At 38.2% G+C, this 14,849-nt stretch overlaps 1 protein-coding gene across 5 annotated transcripts in view; it reads right to left on the bottom strand.

Moving 5' to 3' along the window:
* kcnip4a (potassium voltage-gated channel interacting protein 4a) overlaps positions 1–14,849 on the bottom strand; it is a 144,208-nt gene that overhangs the window by 36,520 nt on the left and 92,839 nt on the right. The window contains exon 1 of one of the 5 annotated variants that reach the window (XM_061710333.1): positions 5,327–5,426. The exons of the other annotated variants lie outside the window; for them this stretch is intronic. Within the exon in view, the coding sequence (XP_061566317.1) occupies positions 5,327–5,426 (100 nt within the window). Of the gene's footprint in view, positions 1–5,326; positions 5,427–14,849 lie in introns of those variants that run through there. 5 annotated transcript variants of the gene reach the window in all.

Raw genomic sequence — 14,849 nt, 5'->3', positions numbered from 1 at the left:
ACCCCTCTCGTTCTGAACTAACAGTGGGGGATATGGTGGAGTTTCCTTGCCGTGGACATTAGTCTTAGGTGTGAAACTGACCACAGTAAACAGAAATCCTGGGATGTCTGGCTGCTTCTATACGTTTTCTCATCTGTCAAAGAAAAAAAAAGCCATTGAAACAAACATCAGTCTGAGTTTCGCCTTATAAATTTCAGACTTTATGATACTTTACCTTACTTTATTGATTATTAAATCTAAGAACACAGATACAATACAGAGAAAACTAATGTAATTTTGTTGAATTTAAATTTTGAATTAAGCAAATAAATAAACTTGATTTACCTTTATTCTTAAATGAAGTAGATAACCCATTTAAGTTAATATTGAAGCCGGGGGCACTCTTGAGGCAATTTTTGGATTAAAGTTATTAGTCTCCATTATTAAATATTCTAGTGTTCAACACTGCCTCATTTCGGGTAATTGTGCAGAGACATCCCTCACCATAACACTATTAAACAAGAGCAAAACAATTTATGGGAGTTATTTTGTGATAAAAAAAAAAAAGTATAAACAAAGCACTGAAGACCACTAAAATAAATACGTTTAAATGGCCATAAAACATAAAACAAAACAAATGAGCAAACAACACATAAAATACTTTAAATATGTTTACTTTAAAATCCTGCATCTGCAGATTCTAAATTTTAGTGATATACAGTGGTTTAAAGCAAACTGAGGAGACGTGACAAGATATTTTCATCCAGAGTAAATGCAGGGTGAATAAAGAAACGATTGTAGCACCAAAGCTTGCGATAATAACTGCCACCAGTTTTTTGTCTGCGACACATCACCAGACATTGTGTTATATTGGAAGGTGTCAGAAATCATGTGAGAATTCTGTAAAGATTTAGAAATCGAGAATAGAGAATGCAAGTGTGGTTGGGTGAAGTCTATATTGGAAAATGAAACTGATAAAATACCCAGAATTAGCTGTACAAAGTGCCACGGTAAAAGAAATCTCAGAAAACCTCTACCTCAGTGAAAGGGGATAAATTTAAAATGGTGTCTGTATGATGTTTTTTGTGATTAACAATGGTTTGAATGATTTCTGCATCATTTGTCCCCAGTATGGGTGGCAATCTCACTTTAAACAGTCACAGAATCAGAAACTTTATACCTCCTAGTCTTGTTTTGCAATGTAAAGAAGTACTGTAAGAGTTGTTTGGCCAAAAGAAAAAGATTGGAGATGCTTAATTCAAAGTAGATCATGGGATCAGGTCAATGTGGAGGCCAGTTCTGTAATCACTGTCGCACTTCTTTTCATTGAATGTCAAGCAAGCTGCTTCGTTGTAACCAAGGCAACACAGGTTCCTTACTGAACATCTTTTTCAAGTGTGCCTGCAGCAAGAACCTCAAACATCATTCACTCGGTTTCCTCTGAAACTCTCGAGTCACAAGAAATTGCTGTGATTAATGACAGAGGAAAGCTCATGCTGCTAGAAACATCCTTCACTGATTGTTTCAATGGAAAGCTAACAGTGACAACAACAATCCTTTAACACCTGAACCTTCAGACTGTATCAAACAGCATAAGAAAGAGATTTTTTCAAAACTTTCCTAGCTAAATAAAATGTTTGGATCTAAAGCATGTTGCCTAAGCTATGAATATGAATATTTGCACAAGTATTACAAAGAGATCACATAAAATAAGCATTATTGCAAAGTCAACAACTGAAAATGTTACTTGAAATATTTTTAATCGTTTGTTTATTCATGTTAACTGGTCTGAGCTTCGTGATGTGCCTATTCTAGAAATCACAAATATGAGGCATTACATGTTTATACTCAAAACAGGTCTTCATGGCTAATTGTTAAGATTTTATTTCAACTTAATTGCACGTATTTGTTGGGTGTTTTGGGCTTGGTTCTCAAGATCTGTGGCCCATTTTTCTAATGACTTGTACAATGGCACTTTTACTTTTATCAGTTGTGAATGTATCTGTTTTAAAAGTCCTTGTCAATAATTCAGTATAAATTACATTTATTCTTCATATCCCACTAAATAACACAGCTGAAGCTATTATTTAATAAACTCGATCTTTGGCAGTGTGTGTCTGTTGGTTTTGGGCGTACAAACAAGAAGCTGGTACATACTGGTTGGAATATGATCAATAAACCCAGCTGAATATTGGAGCGGCAGGCGGGGCGGCTGGTAGAACTGTAAGTTCTGCTACCCTCTGCTGGCATTTGTGTTAACTGTTGTGCATGTTGATGAAAGACAAAGTTTGCAGAGTTCTTTAAAAGTTTATAGTTCAAACAACTGCAGTGCTCCTGTGAGCATCCCCCTCACATTTCTCTGTTCAGGTATAAAAATGAGCCCTAAATATCAAAGGAAAGTTAAATGCTTTTAATGAGTCAAAAATCGTGGTAGTGTTTCTGCAAAAAATGCACAATAAACCATCATCTGGTGCTACAACAGTAAAGTATCTTGGTTCTGGTATCGTCCACCGAGTGTTTTATTTATGATGTTCATTCAGAAAAATGAAAAGCACCTATGGTGTCGAGCTTTGTTAGAAGCCTGTTTTCCTCCAACAGCCATCTAATAAAAGAATACAGCTGGCTGTAGCTTAAAAGATTAGAGAGGTCCTTCTTAAATCAAAGGATTGTTGATCAAATTTCCAAATTCCGCAGTCTTTATATCCAAGTGTCTTTGACCAACAAACTCAACTCCATAAAAAGCTTGGGGGGGGGGCACCCAACCATTTTTCTTTTATGAGTGACTTTGGAGTAAAAAAGCTTATGATTTAAAGAAACTAATCCTTCTTAATTCTGATCAAAATCACTGATGAGACAAAATGTAATATTTCTTCATATAAATAAAAAAAATATATATATAAACACAAAAAAATTATAATAATGATACACACAAATAAAATTAAACCTGATAGCTTCACTTAAAATAAGGTGCAATGTCCAGAAGGTCAAATGTACCACAGGGATAGTTCGGCCAAATGCAGAGACAAAAATGTTTATTTGCTTAAACTGACAATAATTTAATTTCTTCCTTTGTTTAAACGTATTCTAATACATCTCAAAGCTACTAAAATGACTTAAAAATTCCAAAGACAGCCCACCTTTATCAATCACTGATTAATCAAAACGCTGCTCACAGTGCAATGACATGGAAATTAATGTGAAATTAGAGGGCAAATTTCTTAAATGCCACATATCAATCAACATATTTTTATTTGTGCAGATAATTAAGTAATTAATCTTTCATTCCCTGTAAGTAATTTGATGAAAAACTGAAGCTGAAATCTGCCAGTATCTAAGAAAAGTCTCATGTTTGATGGAGTGCGGTGGAGGAAAGGTGTGAGAAGTCATGTAATGGAAAATATGACACAAAGTGATGGTGCACAAGGCATGTGCAGATTACATAAGCTGTGTATTTAACAAATAAAGTGTGTGTTATGATGTTGCCTTCACTCTGCTCCTGCATCCTGTTTGTTGTTTTTGGTATATGGTACCATATACCAAAACAACTTGAAAACACTGAGTGCTACCAAAAATATGTCAGTCATTTTCAACCCTCATTAATACTGACCGATAAACACAAGTTCTGGGGCAACATATGCTGCCATCCAGATGTTTTTAAGCTTTTCCAGCTAAGGTCTTGCTTATTTCAACAAGCCAAACCACATTCTGCATGCATGACAACAGCTGGACTCTCGGTACAGCCAAGGTGCTAAACAGATCTGCCTCCAATCCGGATCCGTCAGCCATAGTTTACTTAGTAGAATCTGACGGGACTATAGTATAACAAGGACGGTGCTGAACTGTGGGATCTTATACTGAGCAAGAGAATGAGGAAAACACCTCCATCAAAGTGGTCTTCTTGGTTCCCATAGTGTATTAACTATAATAGTGACCCTAGATACCTTCTGTAAAAAGAAAAAAACTGAAAAAAAACCTCAAGACTGAAGCTTAATATGCCATAAAAACATTGGGGTTTTAGGGAAAAACCAGCCAGTTGAAAATACAAGTCAAATGGGGAAAAACCTTTTTTTTTTTTTTTTTTTATCGTTGAAAAAGCAGCACTAACACCTACTTCTTCTATCTTGGCTGGTTGGAAAACGTTTCTGCCTCTTGCCTGTGAAAGCCCAGACATAAGGCATACAGCTTGGCAGCCTGAACAGAAAGCAGAACTTATAAATAACTTCAACAACAGGTGGCATTCAGAGCCAGAGACTCAACTACGAAATGTTCAATTCACACTTTTTACAGACAGATTTGGCGTGGCACTTTGACAAATCTCCAGCGGGCACTGATTCAGACACTGGTTCCAATTAAGCTATACACAGAAGAGAGAGGATACCAAAACAAAAATCCATCCAAGCAAAGACATATTCAGTCTCTAAAGTCCATATGCAGTCATAAATCACTTCAACTACTCACAGGCCTCTACAGCTAAATTACTTTGCGGCAACTTCTTATTTTTCAAAAGAGAACCTCCTCTTTGAGTGGCCAGCATATTACACAATTCAATTTTGATCCCCCACTTTTTATTCCAAGCAAACAAGAGGCAAACATTTCATCATGTCTATTCTGTCCATTTCAGGTTCTCAAGCTGCCAGCTGCTGCAGGATAACATGCAGAGCCTGCTCTCGCTCTCTGGTTTGGATAAACAAGTGAGCCAACTCACAGATGATGCAAGCTTTGACCAACAATCTTGTTTTTTATATAAATTTATTTAAACAACATCAAGCAAAAATGAACGGCTAAAATGAATATAAAATTAAAAGTGAAAATAATAGTCACAAACAGTTTCAAATCAAAATGTGAAATCATAATACTCAGCCATATGTGCAATGCATGAGTCATCTTAACTGTTGAGATAATTAGCAGCAAAACCAGGTGACTCAGAGAGACACAACATCTTTAATTAACATATTCAGTAAGAAATGTGCAGAGACTGCCTGGCACTTTGGTTTGAGTGACAGACTGAAACATGACCTTATAAAGTCTGTAAAACACATTTGAAACTTAAATTACCCAGAAATCAAAGTGGCTGCATAAATAGACATATTATTCTGCCAAACATTGTAGTTATGCTCATATACAGCTTACAGCCGACATGTATGATGAGAATGAGCAACAGATGGGATCCCTGAAACACAGGAAAACATCTCAAGGCACATTTTTAACTAACGAACCATCAGATGAACAATTACAGGTAACAATCCTGATCAAATCAGTCACTCTTCAGCCAAACATGGTTAGCAACAAATTGTTGACCACCAAAAAGAAAAAAAACACCACACAAGGAGTTTTGCGGTTTTCTTACCGTCATAGTCAGCTTCTAACCAGCCAAACTGCTCCAGCACCTTGACAAACAGGACAACTACAACCAGCACAGCAATCATTTCCAGCCCCTCCAAGTTCATAGTCAACATGCTGCACAGGTCACAGGCTGCCCATGGCCGACCGTATAGAGCTCAGCGTGTAGTATTGCCAGCAGGTCATTTTTACTCCACTTAAGAGCCCTGCATCTATGGCTCTGATTAGAGCCCGGCACAAGTCAGAGAGGAAGGTGGGGAGGGAGAAAGAAGTGAGTGGAAGAGAAAGGAAGGCGGGGGGAAATGGAGAAGGCAACGATAAAAGACATGGGGGTGTGAAAAGAGAGTAGGAGATAAACAGAGGAGAAGGGATGAAAGTGATCATGAAAGACAGAGATGGATGATGGACAGAAGGCTAAGAGAGAAGATGAATCTAAATAATGGATGGTGGGTGTCTGACTTTCCCTTTAACGCCACCACGAGGTCCACCGGTGAAAAACTGTATCTTAACAACCAGATGGATGCTGCAGGAATTTCCTACAGAGACACTGATCTTTCCCTGTGGTCATTTTCAGGTTAAATGTTCAAATCATTCAGTTAAAACAGATGAAGATTTATTTTAATTTGCAAATTATAACCTGTAAGCACGTTTGGAAACATGTTATATATCATTATATTCTACTGTCAAACAAAAAGTTTATACAACTTCATCTTTGCTTTTTGAAATTACAGCAATATCTTAATAGTTTTCTAAAAATTAATTTAAAATGTTAAGCATATCTATCCTTTTATGGCTTTTATTTTCTCTTTACTGAATATTATTTCACCTCATGTGTGTTACTATCAGAGGTGTCAAGTAACGAAGTACAAATACTTGCTTACCTTACTTAAGTAGAAATTTTGGTTATCTATACTTCACTGGAGTAATTGTTTTTCAGACGACTTTTTACTTTTACTTCTTACATTTTCACGCAATTATCTCTACTTTTTACTCCTTACATTTTAAAAACAGCCTCGTTACTCTATTTCATTTTGGCCTTTAAAAAAAACTATCCAGTTAAATTGCTCCATCCGGATAGAGTGAATTTGGTTGTGGTTGTTTCAGATGTTCTTGTCCAGTTTTGTTCTTACATCCGTTCCCTCAGATTCCTGCAACTAAACGTGGATGTACAATCCAATAAAGGTTAGGATAAATGATAACATGCCTCTGAAGTTTGACTTTTTGCACCATTACAATACTTATAGGCAACTAGTCATCATATCTGCTGCTCTCTGAAACACATGTTAATGCTCAATAGTACACATATATGGTTCTTTAATATATTTGCATTATACTAAGATGCATTCATTTTCAATGGCTTTTGTCTTTAATGGCTTTTTCCCCCTTACATTACTTTTACTTTTATACTTTAAGTAGTTTTGAAACCAGTACTTTTATACTTTTACTTGAGTAAAAAACTTGAGTTGATACTTCAACAGGAGTATCTTTAAACTAGTATCTATACTTCTACCTGAGTAATGAATGTGAATACTTTTCACTTTGCCACTTCCTCTTGGATGACAACTATGAAGGGAAGTACAACAATCCCGATGGTTGAGGCCATGTCATGTTCAATAAGACGCTTGTAGCACTGGCAAATTATAGTGGGTCTTTAGTTTGGCAAGAAAAAGAAATGTGTTTTGCTCAACAGTACTGAGTATAAACTCAGTATAAATGTTGAGGCGCAATTTGTGAAATAAAAAGATCATTTCAGGTCAATTCAACAATACTGTCGTAATCCACAAAGGGAAATAATGTCATTAAAATAAATGTTATCAAGTCAAATTTTTGCTAATAAAAGGTACATTTTTGATTCATCTTCTGTAATGATTTTTTTTAATCGCCCCGACTAAAGTCTAAATAAAGTAATTTCTTTTTCAAAATGAAAGGATTGCATTAGGCCTCTGTTTGAGGCGGCGCTGCACAAAGAGGTTGCAGGATGACTGATGGGTGGAAAATGTCACCTCAAGAAATAACCCGTATGCTGAAGCTTGCCGTGCCTGCATGGGACTTTGAATGAAGCAGAAGCCCTTCAGGGAGAGATGAAGAGGGAGAGGTCACAGAAAGACAACACGGTGGAGGGAAAAGCCTTTGAGGTTCATACTAAAAACCTGCCTGCAGGCTCACACCTGGCATGTGCAAGCAGGTTGCTGCTGCAGACAAGGGAAGGACATCATTTGGTGCCTCCTGATTCTCTCAGTGGAGGGTAGAACTTTTCATGTTTTTCATCATGACAGTGTATTAATATTATCAGTCTTTATTCCAGTTTGAATCTAAGCTATAACTTGCATCCAAGCCACAATATTTTTGGTGGATGTTCCTTTAATATGGGCTGTTTAAACTCTTATCTAAAATCTTGCAGCCAAATCATGATGAAAGGAGAATGCAAATTCTGTCACATATTCAAAACAAGACAACCAGCTAAATAATTCTTTCAAGCAGAGCCATGTCTACCTCTTCCTGGCACAATCACACAAAGGGAAGATGAGCCATCCAGCATGCTTAATTAGAAAACACGACAATGTAGTTTCTTATTAAAAGATGGTCAGCAGATAAGATTCCCCGCCTCTCAGGCATGATCAGCTTCACAAACTGTTGGCTCAAAAGAAACTGTTAGTATGCATTTTTACCATGGAAACAACCTTTCTGATACAAATACTATTTGGCATCTAATTTATGCCACTATTACTTTCTCTTATTTGTGGAAGCTGGGAAAGGGCTAAATATAGTGAGCTCAGAAAGTGTGTGTGCGTAAGTGTGGGTCTGCTGTCGATGGATATGACAGACCTGGTGGCTGTGTAGGAAGCAGCACGAGAATAGAGGTTGCAAAGGTGAAAGGATGTGGGCACAGAGGGGAAAAACTTCCATTTACATGGATATTCTTTTTATTTTTTAATCTTAAAATGTTACCAGGCTTTTCAATGCCTGGTAACATTTTAACACCGATACCCGAACATGACCTAATCTCACAGAAACGTCCTCCATTTACCAGCATCTGCTCTCCAACCACCTCAGAACTTTGCATAGGGTGCAATCAAGGCCCTTGGCTAATGGTGATGAAAACAATCAAGACTTGTGCATGTCATCAGCACACACTGTGCCGTATCAATCAGCGTGTGATTGGTGATGAAGGTAATTGCCGTGTGGTACATGGAAGGAGTTCAAGGAAGTGAGTTCTACCAGCTGGGGACCTTCATAATGGCTGAAATAATACATTCTGGCAAATAAGTTATTATGTATTGATATTTAAAAGGGTAAATAAAAGGAAAAGGATTACATTGTTCATTTTTCTTACTGCAAGCATTTCCTATGGGCTAATTTTGGGATATCATGAATTAAATGGTAAGAATAACCCAGAAATGTTGGGTTAAATTTGACTTAAACGTTTTTTACTACATACTGTAGTATCGTTGGTGCCTCTGATCATTGTACACAATGGAGCTCAAAAGCACATATGTCCGTTTAAATCAGTTATTTTCTAAAATAATGCATTCCTCTTTCCAAGTAAATGTTTTAACACTAGTTATTAAATACCAACAATGCACTGTAAAATGAATGTAACTGGAATATTTGATCCTTTCGATAGTCAAGCTCCTTTCTACGTTTAGATTACATCAAATCAAAAGTTATCACGAGTGGCCTGCAGCACAGTAAATCCTTCTGGTGACAAAGACAAGTGAAGGCAGAAAGTGTTTTCTGGAGCCAAATCAGGTTACAATTGAATTCCTGTCTGAAGACAAAGCACAGAGCCGCAACGTGGCGATAAAAACTAATGGTGTTCCATTTGTTTAGAGAGATTATATGAGCTGGCCACGGTGGCCTGGTAACCCTGCAAGAGACAAACACAACGGTGAACTCTAAACTAATGTGATTCAGCTCTCTAGACTGTGGTACAACAAATTTGTGAGAATCCTTTTTGAAAGGTAACACAATCTTATAAACCGCTTTCACAGACAGTTAAACTGAGGTATTTTTACTTCTTTGGGAGAAGTATTATATGCTTACATGCAATTTTCTGTTATTCCTGCTAGATGTCTGAAATGAACAGAAAAATGATGAATTATAATGAATAAAGACATGAGTAATCTCCAAGAACATATTTGATTTAAATCCATATTTTCAAGCTCTGCTGGACTTAATCACTGTTTAAATCTCACGATTAAAGAAAAATGTCTAGAAGATGAACAGCCTGTATCTGTCATCATCCTGAGGCCCTGAGCTCCTGCAGGAAGCTCGTTTGTCTGCCTGTGCTGCCATCAAGAGGACAGAACAAGAATTTACAAGTCAAAGCCCTCATTTTACTGGAAATATTCCCTGTACTAGTAAAAATTGGCTTAATATGGCTTAAAACATGAATAAATAAAAAACTAAGTACAAGTATGGGGAAAAAAAGAAAAGGGTGCCTAAAATATCATTTAAGACTAAAAACCAAACATTTTTCAGGATGTAACAAAAAACTAAACTTAGTGGTGTTCCTGTTGCATTCATGCACTGATATTTGGCTTCTCCCTTGTATAATAAATGTTACAGATTTAATTTCTGGATGCATCGACAGCCAGTTGAGTCAGCCAATGTGCTTTATTGATCCTAGCGCTTCAATGTTTTATTATGCTTGAACTTTCTTACTTCAAACTGTGGTTTCAGATTTAGTTTTTTCTTTTTTTTAACCCCCATTTCATGAAAATCACCAAGTTTCCTGGAAAGTAGGATTTAACATGAATTTAATTAATTTATGCTGGGAAGTGGTTTATTTATTTATTTTTTAACAACAACTTCCATCTATCTGTTTTTAGACCCAGTTATACCTATAAAGGGTCAGGGGGGGTCTGCTTTAAATCAATCACAGCTCATTACAGGTGAAAGGCAGGGTTACACCCTGGTCAGGTTGCCAGTCCTCTGCAGCGCCACACACTGGAGAAAAACTCAAAGCATGGGGAGAACATCTGAAACTTTTCACATCTAGCTATTATTATCATTATGGATATGTGCACATGAAAACCAAACCTTTTGATTCATATGATAAGTTAGTGGTTGAGGAATGAAATATTAGGCAAATCAGTGCAGCATAATGGGATGACAGCCGCTCTTCAAAGATCTGATGACCCATTGCTAGTGAGATCAATGTCTGCATGCTGCCATGCTGCTTTTCTGAGCTGGATAGTGGTCATTAATCCAGCACCAAGTTAACATCCTAATGCTGGTCGCCATGCGCAGTGGGAATGTGATGAATAATGTAAACGAGCTGAGCGAGGATGCAACGCCACGGCAAGAACCCCAATACAAGCTAGCAACCCAAAGCCATCTTTGGGTTTAGGTAGTTTGGTTTTTCCAAACAAAATTTTAATGCAGGAAACGGCAAGGACACAGCTGTAAGGATGCTTTAGATACTTCATGCTGTAACTGCAAGAGATGTTTTCTTAAATCTGTCGCACTGTGACTTCACCCACCAAGTCTTTCTGAACCAGAAAAGTAATTCTTTGAAAGGTATCGCACGTGTCGGGAGGGTTGGGGGGAAATTAATGAGATGCATTCAGAGTGCCTTTGGCATACACTCAGCTTTTACTGTAATTATTTGCCTCTGACTCAGACTAAGACTAATATTACTTTAGCCGTTTTGAGACAGAGAGAAATATTCAAAGGTAATGTTAATTATACCAAAGCTACAGCTAAAGAAAAATTTAGTTTAAAGTGATCTCTTCTCGTTTACCCCTCAAGGTCTGGATTCCAGCAGGAAACTACTACATTTTAAATCATATTAGATTGGAGGTGTGAGCTTGCATGGGTGATGGGTGGCAATCCCCAAAAATGACAGCTGCTCCCACTGTGGTTGGCCAAAGTCTCTGCTCAGTTCTGTAAACACCAGAAGGCTTGCAAGGACAGGATGCCAGCAACAAGCAGCATACTGGACATTCCCATCACCCTTTCTGTTAACTCTACAAAAAATACGCACGAGAAAAATTTAATTCAGTGCACATCACAACTCAAAGTTCTTGATGAAGTAGTTATAAAACCAGGCTGGTGACTGACAAACAGGCTGAGTGGACCTATCCCACTCCTACACAAACTCTACTCATAACAACACCTAAAACAAATATTGCAAGGCATTTATATAACAGAAAGCACAGGGACAAATGCATCATATCTCCATAGCAGCAATTATGTTTCCATCATCTTTAGGGCAATTCATGCTGTGTGGCACACTGAAAAACTGGGCCAGCTGAGGTGAGTGAAAAGGCCACAGTTTCAGTGAGCGCTTATTGGACCAACGTTCCTTCTCCTCTCCATAAATGTGGCTGTGAAAATGAATTGAGAGCATTCGAGTGGGTTGTAGAGCACCATTATGGCCTCTCAGGCAGTGTTGTATTGTTTGTGCTCATATAAAAAGTGTTACATGGTATGAGTCAGTGAGGGTCATGATGTTAGAAAATATGAACCCTTTTAGTACAAGTAAAAGTTTACTTAAGCTTATTTTTTACAACCTTATCAAAAGGTGAGAGCATCCTCCCACACATGGTGATGATTTCTTTTCTCACTGTCAATCTTGTTAAAAATCTACAAATACATTTTATTACATTTTTGATTAACATTGTAACATCAAAGCATATGACCAAGTTATTTGTGGTTATTCCTGGAATATCAGTAACTCAGTATTCCATAATACCTTTTTCCTGAAAAGAGTCCACTTCTGTTTTTACTAAAACATCAAGAAGATCTTGTTAAAATTTTCTCCATACCTGTGATGGGGCTGCAGAAAGAACATTCAAATGATTTGGTCAAAAGTAGTTTTTGCAGCTGTTAAACAATCAAAAAAACTGAATAAAGGAATACCTGCTACAGATGACAGGAAAATATGCCTAATTCTCTTTTTTTAACTTTGATGATGGCTTTGACATTAGCTACTACAGAACAGTTAAAACACACAAAACATGCATACTTGGATGAAAAATCTGGTTAAAAAAATGTAGGCTTCACTCCGAAAGTTGCTATTCAAATTTAATTCAGGTAATTATGTAACTCGAGGCACAGAGACGTGAAGGGGGTCCAGTTTGTTGAACACAGAATTGGGTCTTTGCTTTTTGCAGATGATATGCTTCTGTTGGCTTCATCATACCATGACCTGCAACTCTCACTGGAGCGTTTTGCAGCTGGATGGATGGGTGGATGGATGGATGGATGGATGGATGGATGGATGGATGGATGGATGGATGGATGGATGGATGGATGGATGGATGGATGGATGGATGGATGGATGGATGGATGGATGGATGACCTGAAGTTTTCATGCTGCACTGAATGGCTCACTTCTATAGGCTGCTAGTATTCATAAGCCCCTTTTACATTGGTGGATCCCCCACGTTTAACACACGGATCCAGCATCTCGCCTGTCTTTTTTACATTGACCGATGCGGGATTGCGTGTCCAGCTGCCCAACGATAACTCACCTCCGAGGGTAGTCGTAACCACGGGTCAGGTCTAATATAAAACAGAACTAACACAGGATGGCAGGTCGTGAGAGAGATTTTTTGATCACATAAGCTGAGTACAACCCACCTGGGGAGGTTTTTTTATTCATTTATTAGGGCCCGAGCACTTACAGTGCGAAGGCCCTATTGTATCTGGTTTTTCCTTCTTCCGACGAAAGGAGGGCCTTTTTGCCCCCCTAAACGTGCCCCAAAAGTCGCCAAATTTTGCACGCAAGCCAGGCCTGGCGAAAAATGTGATGTTTGCATTAATGAGCGTGGCAAAATGGCTAAACAGCGCCCCCTAGAAAACTTTGCGCCTCAAGCCCCACGATACGGTTTGACGTACATGCAAGAAAATCGGTACACACCTGTATCATGTCGCAACTTAGAGAAAAGTCTCAACCGAACGAAACCGAACAGGAAGTCGGCCATTTTGAATTAATCGTGTAATTTTGCCGCAATTTATGCCATTTCTTCGGCCGTTTCTTCGCCAGCGTGCCAACGTGCACCCAGGTGTGTTATACATCAAAATGTGCGTCTCGATCCTGCGACGATGCGCATTACTTTTCTCAGTCAAAAGCGTTACCGTTTGACATAAAGACTGGTGGGTGGTGTCATCGGACTCGGTTTTGAGTCCTTGAACCTAATTGGTGCAAATTAGTCCCGCCCCTTCTTCTGATTGGTCGATATTTGATAGTCCCTATTTTCTGCCATAACTTTTAAATGGTTTGACATAGAGAGTCGTGGGTGGTGTCATCGGACTCGGTTTTGAGTACTTGACCTTCATTGGCATTAATTAGCCCCGCCCCTTCTTCTGATTGGTCGATATCTGATAGTTCCTACTTTCTTTAATAACTTTTGAATGGTTTGATATAGAGAGTGGTGGGTAGTGCCATCCGCTAAAGGCCTGAAGAATCTACATACAAGTCATACAAGCTTCCACTGCAGCACGCCTGAACGTGCACAAGGGCGCGAGGGCCCGTTCATCGCTGCTTGCAGCTTCAATTATTATAATTATATTACAAAATAAGGAAACAGCTAATGAGAGTAACAGTAGCAGCAGGAGATCCCAGGTATGGCCTACATTTGCAAGATGAGTAACTTGGGAGACAAAGACATCAGCATGCAAGATGAGTAACTTGGGAGACAAAGACATCAGCAAGCTGCTCAGCCTCAGAGCCAAGGACGTGATAAACCAGCGTATGTCCAGAACCACAAAGGTTCATCCATTTTTTGAACAAGTGATCACAAAAATGACAAACGAGGGCTTTGCAAGAAGCAAAACCCATCCCCACGTTCATCTATCCAAAAACAAAAACATGAAACACAATATCCAGTAACCATTTTTTGAACAAACACTAAATCCAAAAACATCTTTATCGTAATTTTGACTCTCCTGATAACAATATTGTTACAAGTGATTTCAGCAGGTGAAGCTGAACATCAGTTAGATGTAGAAAACCTGTTTTAGCTTGAAATTTCAAGTCTATATCCCCAAACAGAGAAACATGGAGAAACAAACGATTATTTAAACCTCTCACCAACATATCTGTATTACAGCACATATCTGGTATTTTCTGCTTCTTGTTAGTTTGAAAGCATTTTACATTGATTCTGTGCTGAACATGAACATGCTACTTTGAAATATGATACTGCAACGTTGTATCCCACGTTCTCCTTTCTACATCTCTGTAAAATGTGCTTACTGTGCAACCAGCTGCCTAAGATCTATTGCTTAAGAGAGTTACACAGAGTCCCTCATTCATGTTGCTCTCAAGCTCTCCAACAATACTCCAGTGAAATATGACTCTGTTCTGTTATCTATGCAGTCTCCTTGCTACAACACAACGGAATATTTTAGCTTTTACAGCCCACTAAATATTCAAACGTTGTTCGATAAAGAGTGGACTCCTGTTAAAGTGACGAGCTGTGATGCTTATCGGAACATTATTGCAAGGACACAGCGATGCGACATATTTGTATGAATACGTCTGCACACAGTGAATCTGGCAACGTGTGTGTGCGCTC

This window comes from Cololabis saira, chromosome 20, assembly GCF_033807715.1.
Source record: "Cololabis saira isolate AMF1-May2022 chromosome 20, fColSai1.1, whole genome shotgun sequence".
Taxonomy (NCBI): Eukaryota; Metazoa; Chordata; class Actinopteri; order Beloniformes; family Belonidae; genus Cololabis; species Cololabis saira.
Note: the sequence above shows the minus strand (reverse complement) of the source record. Positions and strands in the feature narration are given on the sequence as shown.